A 15361-nucleotide genomic window follows, 5' to 3' on the forward strand; every position below is an offset into this window, starting at 1 on the left:
TTATTTATTTATTTGAGAGAGAGAATATGGGAATGAGGGGCAGAGGGAGAGGGAGATATAGTCTTAAGAAAACTCCACGCCAAGTATGGAGCCCAACACAGGGTTCAATCTCATGAACCTGAGATCATGCCCCTGAGATCAGGACCTGAGCTGAAAACAAGAGTCAGAGGCTTAACCAGCTACACTACCCACATACCCCAACATCATGTTCTGACATGATATACTGAGAATACATCATTTCAGTGATATTCCTGTTGAAAATGCATAACCTGAATCTAATCATGAGGAAACATTTGGCAACATCAACTAAGGGACATTTTACAAAATAACTCGTTAAAGTCAAGAACTTCAGCAAAAGAAAGGTTGAGGAACTTTTAAAAGAGATGGGGGAAAAAAGAAAACTGTGGAAAGAAACTAGATGTCCATTGACAGATGAATAGGTAAAGAAGATGTGGTGTATATATGAGCACGTGCGTGCGCACTTATATACACACGCACGTGCGCACTTATACACACACGCGCACACACACACAATGGAATACTATGCAGCCATCAAAAACGAAATCTTGCCATTTGCAATGACTGGATAGAACTAGAGGGTATTATGCTAAGCGAAATAAGTTAATCAGAGAAAGACAATTGTCATATGATCTCACTGATATGAGAAATTTGAAAGGCAGGGTGGGGGATCGTGGGGGTAGGGAGGGAAAAAAATGAAACAAGATGAGACTGGGGAGGGAGACAAACCATAAGAGACTCTTTATTTCACACAAAAAACTTAAGGTTGCTGGAGGGTGGGTGGGGGGGATAGGGTGGCTGGGTGCTGCATATTGGAGAGGGTGAATGCTGTGAAATGTGTAAGACTGATGATTCACAGACCTGTCCCCCTGGGGCAAATAATACATTATATGTTAATTACCCGCCCCCCAAAAAGGGATGGAAAAAAATACCTAAAAAGACATGACAAATAAATGCGATGTCTGATTCTAGATTGGATCCTGGGCCAGGAAAAAATAGTTATAAAAGACTTTATTGAGACAACTGATGAAATTTGAATATGGACCATGGATTAGAAAATAGTATTGTATCAATGTGAAATGTCTGTATTTTAAAAGTTGCACTGTGGTTATGAAAAAGAAAGTCTTTTTTTCTTAGAAAATGCACAGTGAAGCATTTGGGGGAAGGGGGCATTAACCTATTAGGGGTAGGTAGGGGTCTCCAACCTATTCTCAAATGGCTCAGAAAATTCCGTATCTGTCTATCTATCCATCTAACTAACTATTAATGATAAAGGAAATGGAACTGAGAATTTCCTGGAATTTTCAAAAGACACCAGATCCAGGAATCTCAATAAATTTCAAGCAAGTAAATGGAAAGATAGCCACATTCATATATATCCTGATAAAACTGCAGAGCAGTATTAAAAAAAAAGCTTAAAATAGCCACAGAGAATAAGCAGAGAGATAATGTGTCAAAGTGGCAGGTAGCCTTACAATTGACTTTCCAACTGAAATAATGGAAACCAGAAGACAGGTAAGGAAGAGTATGTCTGGATGACATGAGATCCCTTAAGGGGTCTCTTAGTTTATCATGTTAATTAAGGTTAATGGCAAACTATGACAATTCAATCCAGGTAGGATCAGTAATGGCCAGACCCTTTAGGAAAGAAGATTTGGGTCACGCCCACCAGGTAGAGAACTAGGACCAGTTGTGAAAAGTGTATATTGGCCTTTAGGAGGGCAATTCAAGAATCTATCAACATTATAAAGTAACTCCCTTTGATTCAGCAATTCCACTTCTGAGAACTACCCTTCCAAATATATACAATATGCACAAAGATGCCTGTGCAAGGATGTGTGGTCCATCTCCAGAACCATGAAATCTATCACGGTCCATCCCAACCAAAAGAATACCGTGGATATACCTCTCTATACTATTATGCAAGCATCCTTAAGACCTCAACTTATTTTGATCAGTGAAAATAGCAAATCATACAGACCATTACCTTTTGTGCAATTTCATTTCAATAAAACTGAAAGCACGCATAAACACATAGTTGTATGTCTAAACACATATACAGATACACGTGTGTGTGTGTGTGTAAATACCGAGAGAAAGGCCTATAAGAACATACACCAGACTGGGAGGTGGGGAAGAGACATGATGATTTGTATCAAGGAGGATGTTATCTTACTTCATATAGTTCACAAGTAGGCAGAGAGGCAGGCAGAGAGAGAGGAGGAAGCAGGCTCCCTGCTGAGCAGAGAGCCCGATGTGGGGCTCGATCCCAGGATCCTGGGATCATGACCTGAGCCGAAGGCAGAGGCTTTAACCCACTGAGCCACCCAGGCGCCCCAACTTCATGTACTTCTGTGATGCTTGAGTCTTTCACAACACAACGGGTTAATATATTACTTGTGGATGGAGAACATTTAAAAGTAAACTGCTCTAAAGTAGACAGAGCAGCATTCCCAACAGCTCCTTGCAAAGAAAGGGGATGTCTTCAAAACTTAGAGCCATCCCTTTCTGGAGCCCTTCCCTAGCTGAGTGAACTCAAGGCACAGGGAGAAGTATTGTTCTCAGGGTTCTGTGAGCAGGCATCTATCCTCTTGGACATGAGCTGGGACTCTGAGTGGAGCATCAGTCTCCATGTGTGGAACAGCCCAGTCATTTCCATTACCTGGGAGGCCTCATCCCAGCATGCCCCATCCTCCCAGCACTGGCCCAGGGCTCCCACTCACCCACCCTGCTGCATTTCAAGGCCAAGCCAACCCTTTTTTTAGGAACAGCGAAAGAAGCCCTGATGATAGTGTTTTCTAGCCCTCTCAAATTTGTCTCGTGGGGTAGAATAAGGTCAACCGCAGTGACAAAAAAAACCAAGAACGAGGCAGTGTGTAGAGTATGGTGATGATTGTGGTTTTCATTTCCTCTAGAGAGAGAAACCTCAGGAGGCTGAAGTCAGGGCTTCCCAGCATTTTTACCCTGAGACTTACTGGGAAATTTCCAAAGTTTAGCCCCACACCTTGGTAGGGGACAGTTGGGGGCAGATGATTCCTTATCCAGGGATGGGATGGGGATTGTAGGGAGAACTTTGTGTGAGACCAAATACACTGTAGAGACAGGAGAGACTGGGAATTGGTTTGTTCTCTGGGGAAGTTAAAAGTGTTGGGACGTTTACAATTTTAAACTTATTTAGAAGTTAACATCTGAATACAATTTTGAAGAGGTAAGAGATACAGCCTTGTGAAAGTCAGAAGGACTAGTACTCCAGGTACAGAGCCAGCAGGGCAAAGGCCCTGAAGTCTGTTGCGTTGCACAACAAAGTCCTTGTGGGAGGAGGGACAGTAAGAGATAGATCAGAAGGGAAGGGAGGAAGATGGAGAATGAGAACTGCCTTGACAGCTTGTAAGGACTTTGCCATTTATTCTAGATGAATTAGGGAGCCCTTAGCAGTCTTACGAGCCAAGTAGCAAAATGATTTGGTTGTGTATAATAGGATAGTTGTGGTTGCTATGTTGAGAATGGACTAGATGAGTCAAGGAGTAAGGGGAAAGCAGGGAGGCCAGTGAGGCCTACAACAACCCAAAGGAGAGCCCGTAGAGTTGAGATTTTCTTGACAGTGGCTAGTATCACCTGAAGGGCCTGGGATACTCTCTGGGGGACAGGGACTCTTTAGAACAAATAATGAAATTTATATACCACCTCTCTGTGTTTCTACCCCCTGAGATTGATACTTTTATTAGTCAGGGGTGCAGCCAAGGAATTTGCATTTCTACATGTTGCCCTGTGATAGTACCTCTGGTCTGGGAACCATACTTTGAGAACCATCAACTTTTTCTTCACAGCCCTGACGAAAATGTGCAATGAACATGTGTTTATCACACGTCCTCAAGGAAGCATCTTCCTTACCCCTGTATCCAGGTACCAAGCGTGATACACTGAGCTCAGCTCTAGGCCAGGCATGGTGAGGTATGAAATGAAGTTCTTCAGCATCTCCGGTTTCAAAGGTTTGTTGGTAACTGGTGATTAAACTTTTCAGGAAACGGTCATTATAGGGAAGAGATTCATTATAATAACAATAACAATGGGTGTGACACTTTGCCTGGGGGTTTTACTCACATCTTCTCCAATTAAATCCTATGGAAAGCCCTGTGAGTCTGGCATTATCACCCCTCTTTTATGAATGAAGAGACCAAGGCTTGGGGTTTAGTTTTCCCAAGGTCACAGGATTAACAAGTACCACAGCCCAGCCAGGCCTGACTGACCACTCTGCTGTGTTTGCAACGCAGACTACAGTCAAGAAGTCACTGATACGAGAAGATTGCCTTCAAGACAGGAGCTTCCTCCCTTGCGGACTGTGAGCCATTTTGAAAAATGCAGGGAATATGCCATCCTTTAAAAAAATGCCTCCTGTCTGAATTGACATCCTTGTTCACACAGCACATTTCCAGCCCCAAGCTCTTCTTAACAGCGCTGGTCCCCCAATAGGTAGCAGCGGCTGCCCCAACATAAGGCTTTTTCCTGACCTTTGTGATTTTTTCCCGTTCTCTGGGGCAGCACGTTTCCTCAGCTCTTACTTTCCTCTCAGCCTCCTCCTGTAGGATGATGGACACAACTCCGGGGCTGAAGCTTGGCAAATCAAGGCTTGCCGATCTCTAAATGGAATCCATCGTTCTCACTAGAGAAGGAGAAAATAAAGTTCCAGGACTTTCCCGCCTCATCAGTCTCTCATCCCCCACCCTCCCGGGAGGATAAAAATAGCCACCTCAAAAAACAAAAAACAAAAAACAAACAAACAAAAAAAACCGCCTCCCAGGGCCTGCCTGCGGGAGCAGCAACTGCGCTGGGAAACTGGGCCTGCTCCGGGATTAGCTGCGCAGTGAGGCGCGGGGCCTGTTGGTGGCGGGGGCGGGGGGGGGGGTCAGGGCGCGGACCTGCCCGCAGGGGCGAGGTGAGCCGGCCAGGAAGGGACACTCCACAGTCCCAACCAAGAGGGGGAGCACCTGGAGCTCCCTGGAGCAAGTGTGAGCGCGACGGTGGGTGCTCACAAAAGTGCACCCCGAGACCTGGAGGTCCGCGCATGGGCTCGCTCATTCGGCAGCGTTTAGAAAAGCCGAGGTGTATCCGCGATTCTTACCCTCTTTAGGGGGCCAGGACTCGGTAGAACAAATGATGAAACGTACCTAGAGAAACACACACACTACTGCACACCACAGGTTAACAACCCCAGATGAGGGTTGATAATGGGGACTCAGAACGACCGTAAAAAGTAAGAATTCATAACGTGTAAGGGTAAACTAAAGTTCGCTGAACAGGATCTTTTTGGAGAATAAATGCGCAGTATTTACCCATGGGAAGTGACACAGAAATCTTAATGGTGACCTCCGATGGGGGGGGATAAAAGGTGCTTTCTATTTTTCACCATTTTCTCACTAAGAAAAATCAGGTTTCTCTGTTGCTACCAGAGCGGCTGCATCCAGGCATTATTCTGGATCTGGGGATCCCACTCAGTGGCAGCCGCGGCCCGGGCCTAACTGCCTGGACTTTGTGTCGCGCGCGGGGAGAGGCGTGTGTTACAGACAACAGGCGAGCAAACATCAGGCTGGTGACAGCATGGGACGAAGACGGGCTCCTTTTAAAGGGTGCCCAGGGAGCCCACGGCCGACCGCAGCACTTGAAACCCAAAGCACTCCCAGCCTGGCCGCCGCCAGCAAGGAGCTGACGGTGCGTGCGTGCGCGGTCTCGGGGCGGCGGCGACGCGCACGGGCGCGCCTCCGCGGCCAGCCCCCGGCCCTAGACGATGCCGCCGAGGCGGCGGCGGCGCGCTCCGGCGGTCTGAAGCGGCGTCCGGCTGCCACGGGCCGGCGGCGCGATGACCTGGACGGCCGCCCCCGGCTCGGGGCTGTGAGGGGCTCGGGGCCGGGGGTGGGTGGCGGCGGCGCGGCGGGCGGCCAACGCTCCTCCTCGGCGGCGGCGGCGGCGGCCATGCGCGGGGCGGCGCGGCTGGGGCCGCGGGGCCGGGGCCGCCTCCCTGGGACCCGCGGCCTCAGGGCCCCGCCGCCGCCGCTACTGCTCCTGTTCGCACTGTTGCCGCTGCTGCCCGCGCCGGGCGCCGCCGCCGCCCCGGCCCCGCGGCCTCCCGCGCTGTCGCCCGCGGCCGCGGGGCCCAGCGTAAGCCTCTACCTGAGCGAGGACGAGGTGCGCCGGCTCATCGGTGAGTGGGACCGTCTGCGTCGGGGTAGGCAAGTCGGGCCCGATCACGGCTGTTTCCGGCCGTCCGCGGCCCGGCCCGAGAGCGGGCACCGCGGCCAGGTAGCGTCCCAGCACCCGTGGTCGTCTCGGGGCCCCGGCCTTTGCCCCGTGCCTTGCCCCGTCCCAGCACCCGGGGTTGTCTTGGGGCCCCGGCCTTTGCCTGCCTTGCTGGCCAGGAGGTGTGGTCCCTGCCCGGTCCCCGGACGGGGTCAGCCTTCCGGCCTACCCCCTACGTCCTTGCTGTCCCGCCGAGACAAACCGGGAATCCACCCGGTTCCGTCTTCCCCGCAGCCTCTTAGGCTTTTCGCTCTATTCCCTATTCAAAGCGCCCAAACTTTTCTTCGGTGATGCATCAAGTTCCTTTGACCTTTCCTAGGCGTGTCATTGTAGGGCCCTGGATTTTGGATATCTCTGAAGTCCACGTTTTAATTAGACCTAGCCTGCTAATCCTTGGCTGTGGTTTTGATGCCCCAGTAGAGGCCACAATACTGTGCTCTCACTTTCTGGTTATCATACTTGTTTTTAAAATTGAGGTGAGGGGAGGGGAGAAGTTAGAGGGGCACTGCATGTTCATGGCAGTCTCCAAGTCTTGTGACGGATAAGCATATTTTTAAATGGAGAATGAATCTCCGGGTAGCAGATCTGCTAACTTCTTCAGTATCTTTTCGGTTCTTGTCTTGGATGTGCAGGACTGTGGACCGATTTGTATTTCAGGGCCACTCTCCTGCTCTGAATACCTTGTAAGGAAAGGAGAACTAGCTTTGGGTCAGTTGGTTGTTCGGTTCCACCTAATTAGCTTTGTCGTTTGGGGAATTAATTTGAAAAATAATGGTGTTTTTGTGCTGAGACTGTGGATTCTGGAAATGAGCCCTTAGAGAAAGGTCTGATAAAAATGGCCCCAAATGGGAAAGTCTTTGGTGTTAAGGATACCTAGATATTCTTTGTGCGTTAGGCTTTCTTTTGTGTGTTGTGGCACAAAATAGCATTTATTTAATCTCAGGTTTGTGGTACATCTGAGTGATGGTTTTTTTTTTTTTTAAAGATTTTATTTATTTATTTGACAGAGAGATAGATCACAAGTAGGCAGAGAGGCAGTCAGAGAGAGAGGAGGAAGCAGGCTCCCCACTGAGCAGAGAGCCCGATGCGGGCCTCGATCCCAGGACCCTGGGATCATGACCTGAGCCGAAGGCAGAGGCTTTAACCCACTGAGCCAACCAGGCGCCCGTTTTTTGTTTTTTTTTTTTTTTAATCATCCATTATCTGTCAGTTTTAGTTTTATTTTTTAAGTTTATAAGATTTTTTTGAAGTCGACTCAATGTTGGAATGGTATTGCTTTTAGCAGTCTTGTTTAGACATTGTTACATGTATGGTTTGTAGTCTTTAATCAAAGAAGAATGCTGTGTTTTTGTAACGTTCTGCCCTTCTTAATCCTCTTTTTAGTCTAGTTGAATTAGCTAAATTTAGTTGAGATGAATTAAAACTGAAAATTATGTTAATACTTGGAGCACAAGACTAAAGTTAAGGAAAAATAATGCTTACAAATAGACTCCTGTCACATAATTATTTTAAAAATATTAATGCATTCTGCATGGTTTTTAAAGGTTTTTTGGTTAAAAGCTTGTATATAATTTGTGACTTTGTTTACATAAAAGAGTGTATGTTAGAAACCAGCCAGGTGGGAGTAGGGGATAGGGAACAACCAGAGGCTGACAGTGATTGAGTGCCTGCCATTTACTGGCCCCTGCATGTTTTGTACACATCATTTCCTCTAATTTTCTTGTGACCCCGTTAAGTAGATACCATTACTCCCATTTTAGAGTTGAAGAAAGTGAGGCTTTAGCCTTTTCAAGGTCACACAATTTATAATCATTAAAAAAATTAAACATAGTGTTGACATAGGCCACAAAGTTTTATTAAATCTAATGAAGACTTTGTTTATATAGAAGTTTTGTCATTGCTAATTAATACTTGAAATAATGTATATGTATTTGTCACCTGACTGATGAGCATCCACCTTTTGCCCAGGAATGGGCAATTGGGAGGCAGGGAGGGATGACCCCTTCACCATCAACTTCTGGGACATGAGGGACTTCCAGTGGTATTTTTTCTAATACAGATAGAGTTGACCTGTTAAATTTTGATTCTCCTTGCCAGATCTAGGCCCATCTTCTTCATCCACTCTACCTTTGTAGTATTCCTTGGCTGATCCTAGGTGGGGAAGAACAAGTGGGTAAGACTCAGATATGTACCAGGCATCTTTTTTTTTTTTTTTTAGATTTTATTTATTTATTAATTTTACAGAGAGAGACACACAGTGAGAGAGGGAACACAAGAAGGAGGAGTGGGAGAGAGAGAATCAGGCTTCCCACTGAGCAGGGAGCCCGATGCTGGGCTGGATCCCAGGACCCTGGGATCATGACCTGAGCTGAAGGCAGATGCTTAACCCACTGAGCCACCCAGGTGCCCCTGTACCAGGCATCTTGAGTTCTCAGACTGCCGTTTCTAATAAAATGTTTAAGACTACTTGATAGAATAGTTTGTACTGTGTGTTTGCATCATTATAGGTTAAATGCCTCTGAAAGCTGGTCTGGGAAACTAATCATCATTTTATAACATTTCTAAGACGATGAGTTTGGAATTCCAAGTAAGAAACTTATAAATAGGGGCTCCTGGGTGGTTCAGTGGTTAAGCCTCTGCCTTCAGGTCTGGTCATGGTCTGGGGTTCCTGGGATGGAGGCCCGCATTGGGCTCTCTGCTCAGCAGGGAGCCTGCTTCCCCGTCTCTCTCTGCCTGCCTCTCTGCCTACTTGTGATCTCTCTCTGTCGAATAAATAATAAATAAATAATCTTTAAAAAAATAAAAGAAACTTATAAATGAACTTGATAGTGACAGCTTCATAAATTGCACTAATTGCCCTTGATATGAGAATAAGTTGTTTTAATCCAATTAATACGTGTACACAGTTTAAAAATCAGATAGTGCTAAAAGGCTTAGCATAAAACACAGCAGTATCCTACCCTTGGCCCTTTTATCCTTCAGGTGCTACTCTCCAGTGGAAGTGACCATCTCATACTAGTTCTATTTATTTATTTATTTTCCTGTTTTTTACTTTCATATTTTGAAATTAATGTAGAATAAGCATTTGATTGTCTAATATCATAATTGAGTACTTGCCCTGTTCTCTGGTCCTCTCGGTATAGCTACATAACAATTTTTGGTAAAACCAACAATCAGTATTTACATTGTTGCGTATATCCTTATTTCTCACTTCTGAGTTAAATAGTGATACCAGGTTATGGGTTTTTTTTTTTCCCCTATACTTTTATGTTTTCCCTGGAGCAAATAATTGACTCCAACTTTTTGATTAGTTTTTCATATATCTATGGCTACATTCCTCAAATACCCCAAGAAATACGTTCAGTGCCTTTTGATGTTTTTTTTTTCCAGGTAGCACAAATCATCTCTCAGTTCTCCTTGGTTTCATCTTAGAGACTCCCTGCTTGGGAGCCTTCCATCCTCTTATTCCAGTCTGGACAGTAGGATTGTTTTTCTTGTGGTGTCTGTTCCCTTCTCTCCTGCCTTGGAGCCTGTTTCCTGAATCATTTGTTTTCTTTTTCTTGGTTTGCTTCATTTTGTTAACAGGTATCCTCAGTAGCTTCCTAAGAAGGGATGCATGGGAGGTAAATTATTTGAGGCTTTGCATGTCTGAAGGTATCTACCCTAGATGCTTTATAGATGATTTATAGGTCCTTTATAGATAATTTGGCTACATTTAGAATAGTAGGCAAAAAGTGTATTTTTTCCCATAGTTTTGATGGCATTTTCACACTGTTTTTGGATTTAAGGGTTTTTGAAGAGAAACTCAAAGCCATCTGATTGTTTTTATTTTTCTGTTTTTATTAAGGCTCAGGGTCTTTTTCTTTGGCATTCTGAAATTTATTCTTTAAAAGATTTTATTTATTTATTTGAGAGAGAGAGAGAGAGAGAGAGCACAGAGGGAGAGGGAGTAGCAGACTCCCCACTCATCAGAGAAAGCGATAGAGCTCAATCTCAGGATCCTAAGGTCATGACCTGAGCTGAAGGCAGACGCTTAACTGACTGAGCCACCCAGGCACCCCTGGCATTCTGAAATTTTATAAACTTTTGTGTGGGTCCTTCCTTCTGTTCGCTTGTTGTCTATCTTGTTTTAGTAGGCCCTTTGGATCTAGAGACTCATATTCTTCAGTTTTCCAAAATGTCTCTTACTTTGATAATTTCCTACCCTTCATTTTTTGTTGTTTCTTTCTGAGACATCTATTGGTTTGATTACTGAATCTCCTGGAATTGATCTTCAAATACTCTTAACCTATGTTGCCTCTTGTTTATATCTTTGTATTTGGAGGTAGAAAGTATGTGGGTAAGAATTGTCTCAATTTTGTCTTCTAAACTTTTATTTTTAAAGTTTAATGATGATGTTTTTAAGTTTCAGGAGCTCTTTTTCTCTGTTTTCATTTCCACTTAATTTCATTTTCTGTTTCCATTTTATTTATGGATGTATTGTCTTTGAGGTGTGTGTGTAAGTATTTTTCATTTTTTCTGTGTGCTTAATATGTTCTTAATATTTCTTCTGCTTCCTCCAGTGTGCTTGTTCATTTCAGGGTTCTTGTTATGGTTGTTTAGATCACAAACATCTGATCATCCTTGGCTGTCTGCAATTAAGTTGATCAGGAGAGAGACTGTGTGCTGGTGGTGGTCTAGTGACTTCCTTTCAAGTACAGGTAGACTTTTCATTGCGCTTCTACCCCACAGATCCGCGCCTTCACATCTTACCTGAGAACAGTCAGCGTCTGCAGAGAAGATACTTTGAATAGCCTGCCTCTGATGTGTTTGGTAATACACTGGCTGCCTGGGTTTGGGTTATCTGGTTGAGGAGGAATGCCACCATTCGAGCTGTAGACTTTGACTTCCCTTTACAGTTCTCCTGCCTCTGTGGTTCAGTTTCTTCAGAAAAAACTTAGGGTCTTCTGTTGGATCTGGTGGCCCACCCTTTTAGATGCTCCCCTTTGTCAAGCCTGAGCCTCAGGCTGGCCTTTGGTGCCTCAGGGGTCCTGAGGTGCAGTGACTCCCCTCTTGGAAAAGTTTGTTGAAGTGTATATTATGTTGTCTTCTTTCCCTTTCTGTTTCTCTTTGTGGTTTAATGTCTTTGTGATTTCATTAGTATCATTCAGAGGAGTTTGGGGATGAAATGGGGATAAAGGTCAGTGGTCATTCTGCAGTATATAAATGACAGTTTAGGTAGGGCTTTGAGTATTTTTTTTTTTTTAAATATTTTATTTATTTATTTAACACAGAGAGAGACCACAAGTAGGCAGAGAGGCAGGCAGAGAGGAGGCGGAAGTAAGCTTCTTGCTGAGCAGAAAGCCTGGTGCGGGGCTCCATCCCAGGACCCTGGGATCATGACCTGAGCTGAAGGCAGACGCTCAACCCACGGAGCCACCCAGGCGCCCCTGGGCTTTGAGTATTGAAGAGCTTTTGATGTGTAATAGGTTTTTTGTTTTTTTGTAATAATATTTAGGAGTAGTAGTTGATAACTTTTTAGAATGCTGCTGGCAGGTAGCAGTCTTTTGCCTTTCTTTGTCAGGCACAAAGGTAATTCCTGTTTTAAGTATATACTGTTATTTTCATTTTATAGATGAGGAAACAGACTTGGAGGAAGTATGTAGCTAATCCAGTTCCTTGGTTGTGGGACATATAGTCCTGATGGAAGTCTATCTGTACAGAGGCTCCAAAAGCCACAGGGACTTTTACTCTCCATGTGGCATTACTGTGTCCCCAAGCCCAGTTTCACTGCTCTCATTTACTCTTCTTAACAGGCTGCAATGTAGTCATGTATTTCCCCATTTTTACTGGTGAGGATGTTGATTTGGGAGCCTTTGGGCAGTGAGTAAATGGTCCCCTCTTGACTCAGTCCTGCTTGAATCCAGAATCCATCTTGCCTCTTTGTCAGCTCTGGAGGAGCCGTGATTAACCAAAACATTCAAGAAGTAGAATCTGAAAGCGGGTGGCCACATGTTCGTGCTCTTGACCATAATCTGCATCTTCCCATGTTCCTGCTCTAATTGTATTAGATAATAATACGTAATTCCATGTATCCTAATAATAGTTCTAATAGTATTGAGTTCCCTGGAATCCAGGGCTTGTGAAACTTGTATGTGGCTGGGGCAGTGCTAGGAGTTTGCTCCTAGCGAGATGCTGAAGGGTGAGGGCTATTGTATAAACTGGAAATGGCAGCAGTGGTGGTAGTGATAGGGACTCTGTAAGGATCAGGGGTCTTCTAAGAATAGACTATGCCTCCTGCCCATTAGATACTCACTTGGGGTAACTTGCTTTTCTATTAAAGTAAGTACCCTCTGCAAGAGTTAAGCATTGTTCACATCTTATTTAAAATCAGTTAAATACAAGTTGAGATCAATGCTTCTCAGATCAGTCCAGTAAAAATCTTTGAAGCCCAATCATATTTTGTCGTAGAAAATGGTGACTCAAAATTATTAAACTCCTTTTCTTGAAGAACTCAAAATTTCGGAGGGGAGACTAACAGTTATAATGAGGACTGTAACAGTGAGATAAGAGTCATACTGCTGACTGACATAAGTAAGTTATTGCAGGAGTGATGACTTTCAACTCTAGAAAGGGAAAGGGGAAAGAGCCATAGAGCGTTTAGGGAAAGTGTTCCAGGAATGGAGACATTTGAGCCTCCTCTTGAGGATGAGTTTGATAAGCAGAAAAGAGGAGCAGTTCTCGCCGAGTGAGAGAGCAGCATGAAAAAGCTACAGATGTATGAAAGTAGATGGGTGTGAAATCAGGAAGTAGGAAAAATCTAATGTGGCTAAAATGAGAAAAATTGGCAAAGCCAGGGCGTGGCAGAATGTAAAGCTGGGAGGTAGGTTGAGATTGGATTAGGAGTTTGAATTTCATCTCGTAGGTAATGAGGAGCTGTTGGAAGAATTTAGGAAAGGAGAGTGTACAAACAGGACTGGGTTTCAGAAAAGATGACTTTTGGCCCCAGTGGAAAGGGGGTTGGAGAAAGACAAGCTGGATTTGGGAATGGGACAAAGTCAGCCTTGTGCTGATAAGAGGGATCAACTTAGGGTAGTGAAGGAGTGGGATGGATTTGTGAGGAATGTGCAGGGCGTTTGGAAAAGACTTAGTGGAGGAGACCTGACGTTAAAGCAAAGAGAGGAGTTAGAGAGAACGCCAGGGTTCAGATTTGGGCTGCTGAACTGAGGGACTCTTTCCATTTGGGAGGTGGTTGAGGAAAAGAAAAATAAAATGAGCCATGTGTTCTTCTCCTCCCAGCACCTCTCTTTCCTCTTAAACCTCAGGCCAAGTGCTTGATGGGGGAGGGCAGTGAGAGGGTTCTCTCTACTGATGCGTCTGGCATAACCTGAGAGGTATGGGGTGCTTGCTGGTGAAGTCGGTTAGCACCCCGCAGCAGACTCTTAACCCTGGGCATTTTGGGTGGGGTTGGTGGCATTAATGCAGCATTAATTTGAGTCCATGTGTTCTTCATTGGGAGAGCAAGTCTGAGACATTGTGCAATTGTGGGTTTTGAGTTTTTTTTCCCCCTTCTTCATGCTACACATGTGGGAGAACTCTGTCCAGTTATGGCTAAACCTGTCCCCTATGAGTCACATCCTGAGTTGACTAGTCAGTTCTGAAGGTGCTGCCTAAAACACTGTTTGGATTTTAAGGGTCACTTTAGAAACAAATCTGAGGGAAATTTTTTGAGCATCCTGAATTGAGAAGTTGTATGGCATTACTTTTGTGGCCTAATGCAGTTATGCCAGTATTGTGAAAAAACTTGCCAGCTGTACCTACCGAAACAAAACAAAGCAAATACTTAGACTTAAAACACAGCCTTTAGCTACCCTGAAATTATATTATACTTAAAAGTGCTTTTTTGGTGTCACCCTTGTTGATGCAAATCAGGTATAATATTTTCTGATCAAAATGTTATTAAATAACTCTCATTTATGTGTGACCTCTTAAGATGTGATGTGCCAAAACAAGTGTGTGTGTATTGCTGAGTTACATAATAAATACTTAGTGAACAATTCTTTTACTGTGCCCAGCAAGCGTTACTGCTGAGTGGTAGAATATTTCTGAAAAGTAATTTCATAGGTCTCATGCTTGTTCATGAGATAAATATGTTATGTCTTGTTTATAAAGAAATACATTCTTATATAAATATGTTTTAGTTTTAGTATACCTCTTGTGTTTTAGTATACCTCTTGCTATATGCCAAGTACTTCATATGTGTTCTCTTTTTGTTATATCAACCATACAAAGTAGGTGGCATTGACTTTTTTTTTTTTTTTTTTTTTAATAGATAAAGCTGAGGTTCTGGGAAATTATAGAATTCACAGGAGGTCACAGAGATGTCTGGGGCTTTGTGACTCCAAAGTGCATACTTTCTCTCTGTGCTGCCTCTGAAGGTTAACAGTTTACTTAGTCCTTATCTCTGGAATCATCTAAGGGGCTTAAATAAAATATGGATTCCTAGACCTTTCCTGAGCAATTTATTTAGGTGATCAAAGATGGGGCCCAACTCATGACCTTTTTTGAATGTCATGTTTCACTGATTATAAGGTGTCCAGTTTTCCCATGTTTGAACATCTCTGAAATTGGAACCATTTTCCAATCAATGGTGAGTCATCAGTTAATTGACAGTTCTTTTTTATCTTTCTTAGTGGCACAAAAAATAATGGTGCAGTTTCGATTAAATGAAAATGGTATTGTAAAAGGATTGCCACCTTCCTGTTTTGGGGGGCGTGGGGGAGATACCTCTCAGAACTCTTTCAGAGTTGTAAAATTCACTGAGGGTATTTATTACTTGCTTGTGCTAATGGCTGTGTAATAATGTCCTTGGAGGAAAGCAGATGATGGCAGTGAAATACTACCATTTAGTTTACAAGCAATAGTAACTCAGTTATCAGCTAGGAAGTTGCTGGCAAAAGAAGTATCAGTGGTTCTCAACCTCATTTTGTCAAAGTTTTCTGGCCTTTCTCTAGACAAAGGCATGGATACCCAGCTGTATTAAGTTTTGTGTACTGTGCTGACTTAGACTTTG

At 44.2% G+C, this 15361-nt stretch overlaps 1 protein-coding gene and 1 long non-coding RNA gene across 3 annotated transcripts in view; one reads left to right on the plus strand and one right to left on the minus strand.

Moving 5' to 3' along the window:
• Nucleotides 1-3501: 3501 nt before the first annotated feature.
• LOC125104187 (uncharacterized) lies at nucleotides 3502-5727 on the minus strand. Its single transcript, XR_007128607.1, has 3 exons — nucleotides 5349-5727; nucleotides 5138-5183; nucleotides 3502-4678 (listed from the first exon to the last, which is right to left on the minus strand). It is a non-coding gene; the product is annotated as an uncharacterized LOC125104187 (long non-coding RNA).
• Nucleotides 5728-5828: 101 nt separating this feature from the next.
• The window catches only part of RYK (receptor like tyrosine kinase), a 96540-nt gene continuing 87007 nt past the window's right edge, over nucleotides 5829-15361 (plus strand). For both annotated transcript variants that reach the window (XM_047736633.1, XM_047736642.1), the window contains exon 1: nucleotides 5829-6214. In XM_047736633.1, coding sequence (XP_047592589.1) covers nucleotides 5986-6214 — 229 coding nt within the window. In that variant the 5' untranslated portion in view covers nucleotides 5829-5985. The remainder of the gene's footprint in view (nucleotides 6215-15361) is intronic.

This window comes from Lutra lutra, chromosome 1 (genome assembly GCF_902655055.1).
Source record: "Lutra lutra chromosome 1, mLutLut1.2, whole genome shotgun sequence".
Taxonomy (NCBI): Eukaryota; Metazoa; Chordata; class Mammalia; order Carnivora; family Mustelidae; genus Lutra; species Lutra lutra.